We start from the raw sequence: 12,544 nt of genomic DNA on the forward strand, positions 1-12,544 counted from the left end.
CATCTTGTTGAAAAAAATGCATCGCTCTATCACTAATCAAATCCTTAGGCACACTAAATCTCACAAAAATATTAGACTTTAAAAACTAGATAATCGTTTTGGCATCATCCGATATCGTGGCTTTGGCCTCAACCCTTTTAGAGACTTAGTCAACCATGAGTAAAATGTAAATGTTGCCAAATGAGATGGAAAATGGGTCCATAAAATCAATCCCCCAAACGTCAAAAACTTCACAAACAAGGATTGGATTTTGTGGCATTTGGTTCTTTTGTGAAATATTCTCTGTCCTTTGGCACCGCTCACAACTTTTACAAAACAAATAGCAATTGCACGACATGGTTGGATAAAATAATCCACACTCAAGAACTTTTCTCAAAGTTCGGTTAGGTCCTAAGTTTCCACCACAAGCAAATTCATGACAAAATTACAAAATGGATTGATGCTCTTGTTGGGCACACATCGCCTAATGATTTGATCAGGACAATGTTTACATAAATAAGGCTCATCCCACATACAGTATTTTGCATCACTTTTTAGTTTATCTTTTTGAGCATCTGTGAATGGGTCAATTACCTTTTCATGATAAAAAAGTTAAGAATGTCGGCATACCAAGGAATAGACCGAGTAAGGGAAAAGAGATGCTCATCCAGAAACTCGTCCCGCAACGGGAGAGGGTTTCATTTGAAGTGATCTGAATTAGGTGGTCGACAACAAGGTTTTCGCATCAGCTCTTGTCCTAGATCTCCAAATCAAATTCTTGCAATAGTAAGATCCATCAGATCAGTCTTGGCTTTTCATAATTCTTCGTCATCAAGTACTTGAGAGCTGTGTGATCCTAACGTACAATGACTTTGGTGCCTAATAGGTATTGCCTAAATTTCTCCAAAGCAAACACTATAGCGAATAACTCCTTCTCCGTGGTAGAGTAGTTGCTTTGAGCTTTGTCTAGTTTTCTTGATGCATAGTAGATCACATGGGAGGCTCTTCCATTCTTTTGACCCAAAATGGTGCCAATAGCATAGTTGTTTGCATCACGCATGATCTCAAATGGGAGATCCCAGTTTGGTACTTGTATGATGGATGCAGATGTAAGCAACTTCTTGAGCTTGTTGAAAGGTTCCTTGTACGCCTCATTAAACTCGAAATCAATATCCTTTTGAAAAAGTTGGCACATTGGTCTTGTAATCTTTGAAAATTCCTTAATGAACCTTCCGTAGAAACCTGCATGACCCACAAAAGAATGAACTTCCCGAATACTAGTCGGTTAAGGTAAGCTTCGAATAACATCAATTTTAGGTCTAGTTTGATAGTTGATGATGGAAAAAGTGTTGATTGGGAAATGTCTGTCTGGCTAAGAAGTCTTGACTGAGTAAGAAACCATGTTGTTTGATTGTACATCTGATTGAATGTGTTGACTGATGAAAAATAACTATTTTACCCTACTGCTTTATACAATAATTGATGAAGTTGATGAAGAGTTACAAAAACAAACAAATTTTCATATAAAATGTAAATTACACACAAACCATTTGAAAAAAACAAAAAAAAAATGGTTAAGTATTTGTATTCTATGAATGTTGATTATATATATGATTAAACTTTGGTATATAATTAAACTTTAATATATATATATATATATATATATATATATATATATAATTCTTGAAATTTATGTTATATAGTACAAAATGGTTAAGTATTTGTATTATGGGAAAGTTGATTTATATTCTATTATCTAATTTTCAATAGAAAATTCATAAAGAGGGCCCTTACAAACTAAAAGCCCAACACACATAAAAAGAGTTGTTGGATGTTACTTCTTAGGTTACCATGAACCTAAATAATCACTCTCACTCCTAATTAATCTTCACTGTCACCCTCATTCTTACCCATCCTTTGTCTCTTCCTAATTAGTCACCGTGCAACCACCCAACATGCAAATACAACTCTCTAAAAGGAAGAAAAAGCAATCGGAGAAGGCAGAACACCTTTGTTACAGCTCATGCGCATCTCCTTCTCATGGACATCATCCTCTGATTCTGCTTTATTCTTGATCGTTCGAGAAGGCAGAACATAGACTCATAAGTTTTGTTTGTTGTAGGTGCATAAAATCAGCGCTGAAAGAGAGAAGAAAATGGGAAGGAAGTGTTGAAAACTAGAACGTAGGGCAAGGGAAATTTTGGAAACGTGTCTCTCTTTCTCACTCAGACGATTCCCCTCGTCTTTTCCGCTCAGATCTGACATACTGAATCGGACATCCAAATTTGTTTAACAAACAACTTTTGCTGACTGAGTCAGCCAAAAACATCTGAGCCGACTTGGTCAGACGAATATCAAACACGACCTTAGCGTTATCTACCTCAACTCCTTTCTTTGACATAATGTGACCCAAAATAAGACCTTGACTCACTATAGAATTATATTTTTCAAAATTTAAAACAAAATTTTTTTCAATGCACCTTTTCAAAAATTTGATGAGATTGGTCAAACATTCTTGAAAGGAGTTTCCATATATCGTAAAGTCATCCATAAAAACTTCAATTATGTTTTCAACATATTCCAAGAAAATACTAACCATACAACATTGGAAAGTGGCCGTGGCATTACAAAATCTAAATGGCATTCTGCAGCATGCAAAAGTGCCAAATGAGCATGTAAAAGTTGTCTTTTCTTGGTCTTCCGGTGCCATCAGGATTTGATGAAAACTAGAATACCCATCTAAAAACAATAATGAGACTTTCCGACCAACCATTCTAACATTTGGTCAATGAAAGGAAATGGAAAATGATATTCTCTTGTGCTTGCATTGAGTTTGCGGTAGTCAATGCATACTCTCCACCCATTTTTTACGCAGGTGGGGACCATCATACCTTTGTTGTTCTTGACCACTGCGATTCCCGTCTTCTTTGGCACCACTTGCATCGGGCTTACCCACTTCCTATCTGAGATTGGATAGATCATCCCCACATCAAGAATCTTCAATATTTCTTTCTTCATAACTTCCATTACAGGCAGATTCAATATTCTTTGTGCATCCCAGCTCAACTTGCATTCATCCTCCATCAAGATCTTGTGCATATAAGTAGAGGGGATCAATCATTTAATATCTGCAATTGTCTAACCCATGGCTTCTTTGTGTTCATTTAACACCTTGAGGAGTTTCTCTTCATCACACTCAGTTAAGTAAGTTGAAATGATAACCGGAAGAGTTTCATTCTTTCCCAAATATACTTACTTTAAGTGTTGAGGTAGGACTTTCGGTTCCAATTCCGGTGGTTGGACAAGGGATGGTGGCAACTTTGTATGGGTTGAGGGAAACTCAATTTGCTTGACATCAAATATTGTGGATTTCTTCACTTCCAAAGTATTGACCAACTTCTCCACTTCGAGATCTAAAGAATAAAGCTTCAATTTTTCGGCTAGTTTCCCACAATCAAACCCCTTGCTTAGGATCATCTCCAACATATCACCATTGGACAACTCCAACAATTCTTGGGTTATTTGTTCAACAACATCAACAAAGTAAAAAGATGAAACATCACTAGGATATCTCATAGCATCATAAATATAAAAACTTATTATTTCACCATCAAACTCCATTGTTAAACTACCCGCATACACATCAATCTTTGTCCTAGCTGTCTTAAAAAATGACCTCCCAAGCAAAATTAGAGCCAATTTGGAGGAGACTTGTTCCTCTAAGTCAATTATATAGAAATATTTCGAGAATACCAATTGGTTTACTTGCAACAAAACATCTTCTAAAACACCTCTAGGAAAAGCACTTGATTTATCCGCAAGTGAAATTATGACACTGGTTTCACTTAATGGCCCGACATTCAATGATTCATACACCGAATAGGACATGAAATTAACAGAAGCACCGAGATCGAGCATGGAGCTACTAAAAGTGACATCCCCAATCTTGCAAGGTACTGTAATCATTCCCGGATCTTTGCACTTAGGTGGAAGTTTTCTTTGTAAGACTGCATATGCATTCTCGTTCATCGAAATCTTTTCATTTCTCTTCAATTTTCTCTTGTTGGTATAAATTTCTTTCAAGAATTTTGCATATCTAGGAATTTGTTTGATTGAATCAAGTAAAGGGATGTTTACTTCCACCTTTCGATAGGTGTCCAAGATCTCCTTCACCTCCACATTCTTCTTTGATGTGGTAACTCAGGAGGGGAAGGGTGGTTGAGTGGCTATTAGTGTCACTATAGGAATACTCTTCTTTGGAACTCCGGCTTGTGCATCATTCTTGACTATAGGATCCTCATTGGGAATGATCTCTATTTCTTCATCATCTTCCCTTGACTTCTTTTTTGAACTACTATCTCCGGTTTGTTTGCCACTTCTCAAAGTCACTACTTTGACATTAGGATTATTTTCAATTTGAGAAGGTAATTTACCACGGGACTCCAACTTGCTTATAGATATAACTATATCTCCCATTTGTGCTTCAAGGATGGAAATACTAGTCCTTGTCTCCTTTTGGAATTGTTAGGTGTTGGTGGCAAGGGATTTGACAATGTCTTAAAGAGACATTCCGGAGCTACTTGGTTGGGATTGAGAAGGTTGTTGGTGATGATGTGGAGGGTGTGGTTTGGGTTGATAATGTGGTTGTGGGTGTTGGTAGTGGGGTTGTTGTGGTGGATAGGAAGGTCTAACCAATGTATTCTGAGGCAATGGTCTTGGGTTGTAGCTTATGTTGGGATTTGGCTTCCAACTTTGTCACACCCCCGAACCGTCAGAACGGATGGCGGAAACGTCTACGGGCGGGCGACGTCATGCATAGTATCACAACAATCATATCAAAGTAATCAAAGTAAACACAACCATTACATTATAATATGAATATTTACATCTGTTTTAAACATAGTTTCGATACATCAAAAGTAGCAAAAGATAAAGACGAGACTCCAAAATGCTCCGTCTACTCCACAAGCTGGCGAAGGTACCTGTTTATCGTTGTCCTGAGAATACAAGCAGTTTTGAAAATGTATCAGCATAAAGTTGGTGAGTTCATAAACATGTTTTTGTATTGGAAACTAGTCACTGAATTTGTACAAATAATTTATTTTCATTATAAGTAAAATATATTTTGTATCAAAACCCTGGTCAATCACCAGTAAGTAAGATGTATTACGTTTGAAAAACCTGGCTATCACCAGTAATTGATGTACGTTCTATTCGAAAACCCTGGCTACCGCCAGTAAGTAAGCTCGTTTTATTACTCAAAATAAAACCAAAGTTTGTGTCCCTAGAATACCCTACAATAAATAGGTAGGTAGTTTTATTAGTTAAAATAAAACAATTGAAGAAAGAAATCCCATAAACAAAGGTTAGTGTATACTTATTGTGAGTCGTATAACCATGCTAATATAACCGGTGACCTCCTTAACGTTTCTTCAGGCGTCGTACGATTACAAAATTTGTCACCCCAGGCGTGCCCGCCTAACTGTAGCTAACATTTTAGGTGTGGGATTGTCGGTCCCGAATAGATCTATTCAAAAATTTCACGCTCTCCGTCCAGGAGACTCTGATTATACCAAAGGTGATGATTTATTGGTACGCCGAAGGGCATAATGAAGATAGGTCTCAAAGTCCTATATTTAACTAGTTTACGTGTAGTTCGGTTGTTCTCGAGTTCGATATCGTTTGTAAACGGTGTAGAGTATAATAATTATACACAAAATAATTATTTAGCAAGATACTCTTGTGATCTGTAGATAATAATGGATAAACTAAATCTGCCATAGTTTATGTGTTTGAATCTGTAAAGCCGGTAAAGAATTCCCCAAACTATACTTATTATAGTTTGACTGGTATGTTATGTTCATGAATTTTTCTGAAAACTATGCAATTATGTTTAGAAAGCGTCCCTTATGCTCCGCATAATACAAAAGGGATAAATTATCTAAAAGTTCAATGTAAAACGTTGCAATTGCATCAGTTTTTAACTTGTGAAAAACCTTTATGTATGGCTTGTATTCCCCCCTGTGAAAATGTTGTAAAACTTATAAAAGCGTAGGGGTATGAACTCACAGTTGATTGGATGCAAAGGATTGAATTGGACGATCCTTGAGTTGATTTCCGTTGCACTTAACGGAATCATAATATCAAATAAATACATATATGTATCTAAATTAGCGATTTCGTTAGATAACGTGTTAGATAAACATTTGGTTTCGGTTAAGTAATGTTACCGGGACTTGGTTGGATCGAGGAAAACAGGCTTTTCTCCACAAAAGAGCTGTTTACGGCCGTAAAGGAGGTTTGTAGCCATGAACAAGGTTTATGGCCGTGAATGGAGTTTACGGACGTGAATGGAGTTTGGAGCTTTTGAAGATTGAAGGGTTTACGGTCAAGAGGTTTAAAGAGAGAAAGTGGGTATTTCCGGCCAAGAAGGTTGAAATGAGGGTGGGGGTCCTGTATTTATAGGCTAGGGGGCATGATCGGTGGTAGGGTCCATCTGGCACCGACTGTAAACAAGGTTTACGGCCATACACGATTTTACGGCCATAAACTCGTCTTAGCTGTGAACTCGATGTTTTTCGATGAAATTGTGAGTTTTTCGCGCAATTTTTGGTTTTCCGACTCGTATGCAATTGTAACTATAACCACAGTTAATTTACTTAACCCAAGAAGTTGACGGAAAATTTAATAAAAATTAAATTTTATTAACGGAGGTGGGTTAAAATAACGGAAGAAATTTCGGGTTGTCACATCATCCCCCCGTTAGAGGGAATTTCGTCCCGAAATTCGAAAATAGATTACAAATCATGGACTTGGAAAGAGATGCGGATACTTATATTTCATCCGATCTTCACGCTCCCAAGTGAATTCGGGTCCCCGCTTGGCATTCCAGCGAACCTTCACTATCAGGATGCGACTTTTGTTTTGTTTGTTTGATTTCTCTATCCATGATTTCGACTGGTTCTTCCACTAAGTTTAAGTTTTTGTTGATCTCAATTTCATCGAGAGGGATCACAAGGGTCTCATCGGATAAGCACTTCTTAAGATTCGAGACGTGGAAGACATGGTGGATGTTCCTATGTTCTTGAGGTAAACGAAGTTTGTACGCTATAGGACCGATCCTAGCGAGGATCTCGAATGGTCCTATATATCTTGGGTTTAGCTTTCCACGCTTTCCAAAGTGTATCATGCCCTTCCATGGTGAGACCTTTAATAGAACACGGTCTCCAACCTGGAATTCCAAGGGTTTTCATCGTTTATCGGCGTAGCTCTTTTGTCGATCTCTCAAAGCTTTCAGTCGTTCCCGGTTTGTATGATCTTTTTTTGTGGTTTCACAGATGATTTCTAGACCAGTAAGAGTATTGTCAAGGACTTGCCTCTTGGCTAGCTGCGTGTCGCCCACCTCAGCTCGGCATATAGGAGATTTGCACTTGCGACCATAGAGGGTTTCGAATTGTGCAGCCTTGATGCTGGTATGATAACTGTTGTTGTAGGAAAACTCGAACAAGGTAAAATGGGTGTCCCATGACTTACCGAAGTTGATCACACATGCTCGCAACATGGCTGCCATGGTTTGGATGGTCCCCTCACGCTGTCCATCTATCTGAGGATGGTAAGTTGTACTCATGTCCAACTTAGTTCCAAGAGCTTTCTATAGGGACTGCCAAAATCTCGAGCTGAACCGACTATCTCGATCCAAGATAATGGACACAGGCACACCGTGCAGTCGAACTATTTCTTGGATGTAGATTCGTGTGAGCCTGTCCATTTTGAATGTTTCTTTGATTGGAAAGAAGTGGGCGGATTTAGTTAATCGATCGACTATTACCCAAATGGTGTCGTACCCACTCGGAGATTTGGGTAACTTAGTGATAAAATCCATGGTAATCCTCTCCCACTTCTACTCAGGTATCTCTAGCTACTGAAGCAAACCTGAGGGCTTCTAATATTCGACCTTCACCTTGGCGCAAGTCAGACACTTGTCCACGAAGTTAGTGATCTATGCTTTCATGTTTGGCTACCAATATAGTTTCTTGAGATCAAGGTACATGTTGTCCGATCCTGGGTGAACGAAGTATCTAGTCTAGTGAGCTTCATTCATGACAACCTCTCTGTAACCACCGAACTTTGGGGTCCGGATCCGGTTCATGAAATAGTAGACTCCATCTCCTTTGATCTCTAAGTTCTTTTGCATTCCTCTCAAAGCTTCACTTGGCATGTTCTCTGGTTTTAAGGCTTCCAGCCGATCCTCTCTAATTTGCGCAGATAAGTGGGAATGGATGGTCATGGTTAGTGCTTTCACACCGTGACCCGACTACTCTTTACGGCTGAGGGAATCTGCTACCATATTGGCCTTACTGGGACGGTAGCGTATTTCGCACTCATAATCGCTAAGTAGCTCAACCCATCGTCGTTGTCCCATGTTCAGCTCCTACTGGTCGAAGATATGCTGCAGGATGTTATGGTCAGTGAAGATTGTGCACTTGGTTCCGTAGAGGTAATGCCTCCATATCTTCAATGCGAAGACCACTGCTTCCAACTCCATATCGTGAGTTGTATAATTGACATCATGTGTCTTCAACTGTCTGGAGGCATAAGAAATAACCTTTCCTCGCTTCATAAGCACACAGCCTAAACCCTGATTGGATGCATCGTAGTAGACAACGAAGTCCTCCGTCCCTTCGGGTAGAGACAGGACAGGTGCGCTGCATAGGGCCTGCTTCAATGTTTGAAACACAGTGTCTTGCTTTTGTCTCCAATAAAAGGGTACACCTTTATGAGTCAGAGTGGTTAAGGGTTTGACAATTCTAGAGAAGTTTTGGATAAACCTGCAATAATAACTAGTGAGACCCAAGAATTGACGGATTTCTGTGGGCATCTTCGGTGCTGACCAGTTCTCTATCGCTTTAATTTTGGAGGGGTCGACGTGTATGCCTTCCTCTCTTACCACGTGACCTAGGAAGGCTACCCTTCAAATCCAAAATTCTCACTTGGAGAATTTAACATATAGTTTCTCCGCCCTTAGAGTTTCCAACACTAATCTCAAGTGTTGTATGTGATATTCCTCGCTTCTAGAATAGACAAGTATATTGTCGATGAACACTATAACAAACTAGTCTAGGAAAGGATGGCACACCCAATTCATCAGGTCCATGAATACTATCGGTGCGTTGGTTAGACTAAAGGGAATGACTATGAACTCGTAGTGACCATATCGAGTCGGGAATGTTGTCTTAGGAACATCACTCGCGTGGACTCACAAGTGATGGTACCCTGATCTAAGGTCGATTTTGTAGAAGTAGCTGGCTCCTTCAAGTTGGTCGAAAAGCTCATCGATCCGAGGAAGAGGATAACAGTTTTTTATGGTGAGCTTGTTCAGTTCGCGGTAGTTAATGCACATCTGCAAAGATCCATCCTTCTTTTTCACAAATAGAACTGAGGCTCCCTAGGGTGAGGAACTCGGTCTAATGAATCCTTTGTTGAGTAGCTCATTGAGCTTGCCGGATAACTCTTGCAATTCTACTAACGCTAGGCGGTAAGGGGATTTAGCTACAGGGGTAGATCTGGGGATTAGGTCGATGCGAAACTCGACTTGGCGCTCGGGAGGGATTCCCGGAAGCTCTTCAGGAAAGACATCAAGAAAGTTGCAGACTTTGGGAATGCTCTCGAGGTACTTAACTTCCTTCTTCTCGTTAACAACATGGGCTAGGAATGAATGACACTCCTTTCGCAGAAGTTTTTGGGCTTTGATGCACGGAAATGATACGAAGGTTTGAGCTAAGTTTATCAACAGAGATCTCGAGGGTTTCTCTAGAGGGAAGATTGAGGCGGATAGCTTTTCGTAAAAAGGATATCAGCACAATTGGGGCTCAACCAATCCATGTCGATGATGACATCGAAGCTTTTTGTGGATACTAGCATAAGGTCAATGGGAAAAGGGATGCTCGTTTAGGGTAAGGTTACAACCCATTAATATGTCGTTAGTGCTCTCTTTCTCACTGTTAACCATCTCGACGGTAAATTTTTCGGTTAGGGGTTGAGGTTTACGTTTGAAAAGATGCTTGAATGCATGACTAACAAAACTTCTCTCCACACCAAAATCGAAAAGAATGCATGCATAAGAGTTGTCAAAGAGGAACGTACATGTAACAACGGTAGGTTCAACAATTGCCTCCTCTTGGCGCATCGCTATTACTCTCCCCGTGTTGCCAGTTGTTGTTGCCTTGGGGCAGTTTCTCCTATAATGCCCAACTTCCCCACAGACATAACAGGCTTGCCCAACACCTGCTCCAGAGGCCTAATTAGTTGTTTGGATTGGTGTTTTGCAGCCTCGAGTCGTGTGACCCTTCTTGCCACAGTTACTGCAGAGCATTTCACAACATGGGCCGGGGATGCGGTGATGGTAACAACACTTACTGCGCCAAGGGAGGGTGCTAGTATATCCACTAGTAGGTGCTTGAGTTGCAGGAACAGCGACAAGAGTAGTAACAACGTGAACTGCCACGGTATGTTGTTTCTTTGAGGGCTCCTACGAAGGTTGGCCCTTTCGCTGCTTCCAGAACTTTCTCTTCTCCCTACTGCCCTTAGTTGGTTCGGGAGCGGCTGTCACTTTATCAAGATCAACTCTATGATCTATGAGAGTTTGCGCTAGGCACTTGGTGCTATCAAAATTGATCGGTCTGGCAGCCAAGACATTTCCTTGAGTTGGGGGCGTCAATCCCCAAATGTATCTTTCAATCTTTTTACTTTATTAGGTGACCATTCCCGGGCAAAGAAGTGCTAGATCTTCAAATCTAGAAGTGTAGGCAGCAGTGTCGAAACCCTTCATCTTCAAGTTCCATAGCTCATGCTCCAGTTTCTGCATCTCCCCCCGTGGGCAGTACTCAGCGAGCATGAGCTGACTATTCTACCAGGTCAACGCTCTGTTGGTGAAAGTGCAAGCGGCGAATTTCACCTGGTTGGCTTCAGAATAGGAGATGGACTCGATCTTCTCGAACCATCGAGTCAGGGCAATAACACCTCCATTTCTGTCAAAAGATGTGGGTTTTGCATTCATGAAGTCTTTATAGGAGCACTCCTTTTGGTGTTTTTGACTACCTTCATGATTTTGGGACTGAATACCACTTCCCGATCCGCTAGAACCACCAGATTAATTTGCGACAAAGCGGCAGTCACAACGGCAATAATAGATGCCTAGAACATTGCGAGATCGAACTGAGGAGGTGGTGGCAGCATTGGGTCTGTCGAGGAATTGTTGCTCTTTTGTTGGGTCTTTTCTTTGGATGCATCTTGTTCTATATCAGGAAGAAGAAGATGGTAAGTCCTCTGGAATCGAATTAAGAGATATGAAGCAAGATATATCTCAATATGATAGTTAGAGTATTCTACTAAGCGATAATCAAGGAAAAGCTACTAGCGCAAGTAAATTATCTCAAAAAGAAATGAGTGGCAATACTTGGGAAGGAATCTTTGCAATGAATTCAGCTCTAGCTAAAATACTCCTATAGTATTTTAAGTTATCCGTTTTGCTCTATTGATACCTTGTGGTAGGAATACTTGGTAAGTTTTAGGCCTGCTGCAACAGCACAGTCACTCCCAATCACATGTTGGTCATGTCTCGAATGAATATAGTTGATCAGGCTATATTGACCCTAGACATGATTACATAACTGCCCAGGTTTAACCGCAGTGACCAACATCCAAATACTTTTGTTTTGTTCTATTTACGATACAGTTTCTGGTATGTAGGTATACTTGTATACTTCTTTGTAAAATACTTATATTTTAAAAGTATACTTTTAGTTCAAAGCATTTCAGCCCCCTACTATTTATAGTTGAATACCATGTAAGGTTTGGTATACTTAGTTCACTATAAACAATAGCTTTGATACCAATCTGTCACACCCCCGAACCGTCAGAACGGATAGCAGAAACGTCCGGGGGCAGGCGACATCATGCGTAGTATCACAACAATTGTATCATAGCAATCAAAGTAAAACAACCATTACATTACAATATGAATATTTACATCTGTTTGAAACATATTTTGTATAAATAAAAAGTAGCAAAAGATAAAGACGAGACTCCAAAATGCTCCGTCTACTCCACAAGCTGGCGAAGGTACCTGTTTATCGTTGTCCTGAGAATACAAGCAGTTTTGAAAATGTATCAGCATAAAGTTGGTGAGTTCATAAACATGTTTTTGTATTGGAAACTAGTCACTGAAATTGTACAAATAATTTATTTTCATTATAAGTAAAATATATTTTGTATCAAAACCCTGGTCAATCACCAGTAAGTAAGATGTATTACGTTTGAAAAACCTGGCTATCACCAGTAATTGATGTACGTTCTATTCGAAAACCCTAGCTACCGCCAGTAAGTAAGCTCGTTTTATTACTCAAAATAAAACCAAAGTTTGTGTCCCTAGAATACCCTACAATAAATAGGTAGGTAGTTTTATTAGTTAAAATAAAACAATTGAAGAAAGAAATCCCATAAACAAAGGTTAGTGTATACTTATTGTGAGTCGTATAACCATGCTAATATAACCGGTGACCTCCTT

At 39.7% G+C, this 12,544-nt stretch overlaps 1 protein-coding gene across 1 annotated transcript; it reads right to left on the reverse strand.

Moving 5' to 3' along the window:
* Nucleotides 1-3,231: 3,231 nt before the first annotated feature.
* LOC145007079 (uncharacterized) lies at nucleotides 3,232-4,008 on the reverse strand. The gene is made up of 2 exons (XM_078966077.1): nucleotides 3,588-4,008; nucleotides 3,232-3,491 (listed from the first exon to the last, which is right to left on the reverse strand). The coding sequence occupies exons 1-2, from the start codon at nucleotides 4,006-4,008 to the stop codon at nucleotides 3,232-3,234; spliced, it is 681 nt and encodes a 226-aa protein (XP_078822203.1).
* Between the last annotated feature and the right edge of the window lie 8,536 nt (nucleotides 4,009-12,544).

Source organism: Lactuca saligna, chromosome 7, assembly GCF_052625555.1.
Source record: "Lactuca saligna cultivar CGN05327 chromosome 7, ASM5262555v1, whole genome shotgun sequence".
NCBI lineage: Eukaryota > Viridiplantae > Streptophyta > Magnoliopsida > Asterales > Asteraceae > Lactuca > Lactuca saligna.

What these genes read in the sequence shown, in the direction of transcription:
- LOC145007079 (XM_078966077.1), bottom strand. Translation starts at nt 4,008, where the DNA reads ATGAACGAGAATGCATATGCAGTCTTACAAAGAAAACTTCCACCTAAG. An exon ending in TTTAACAATGGAGTTTGATG is followed by an intron (nt 3,492 to 3,587) that starts GTGAAATAATAA and finishes AAATAACCCAAG; the next exon opens with AATTGTTGGAGTTGTCCAAT.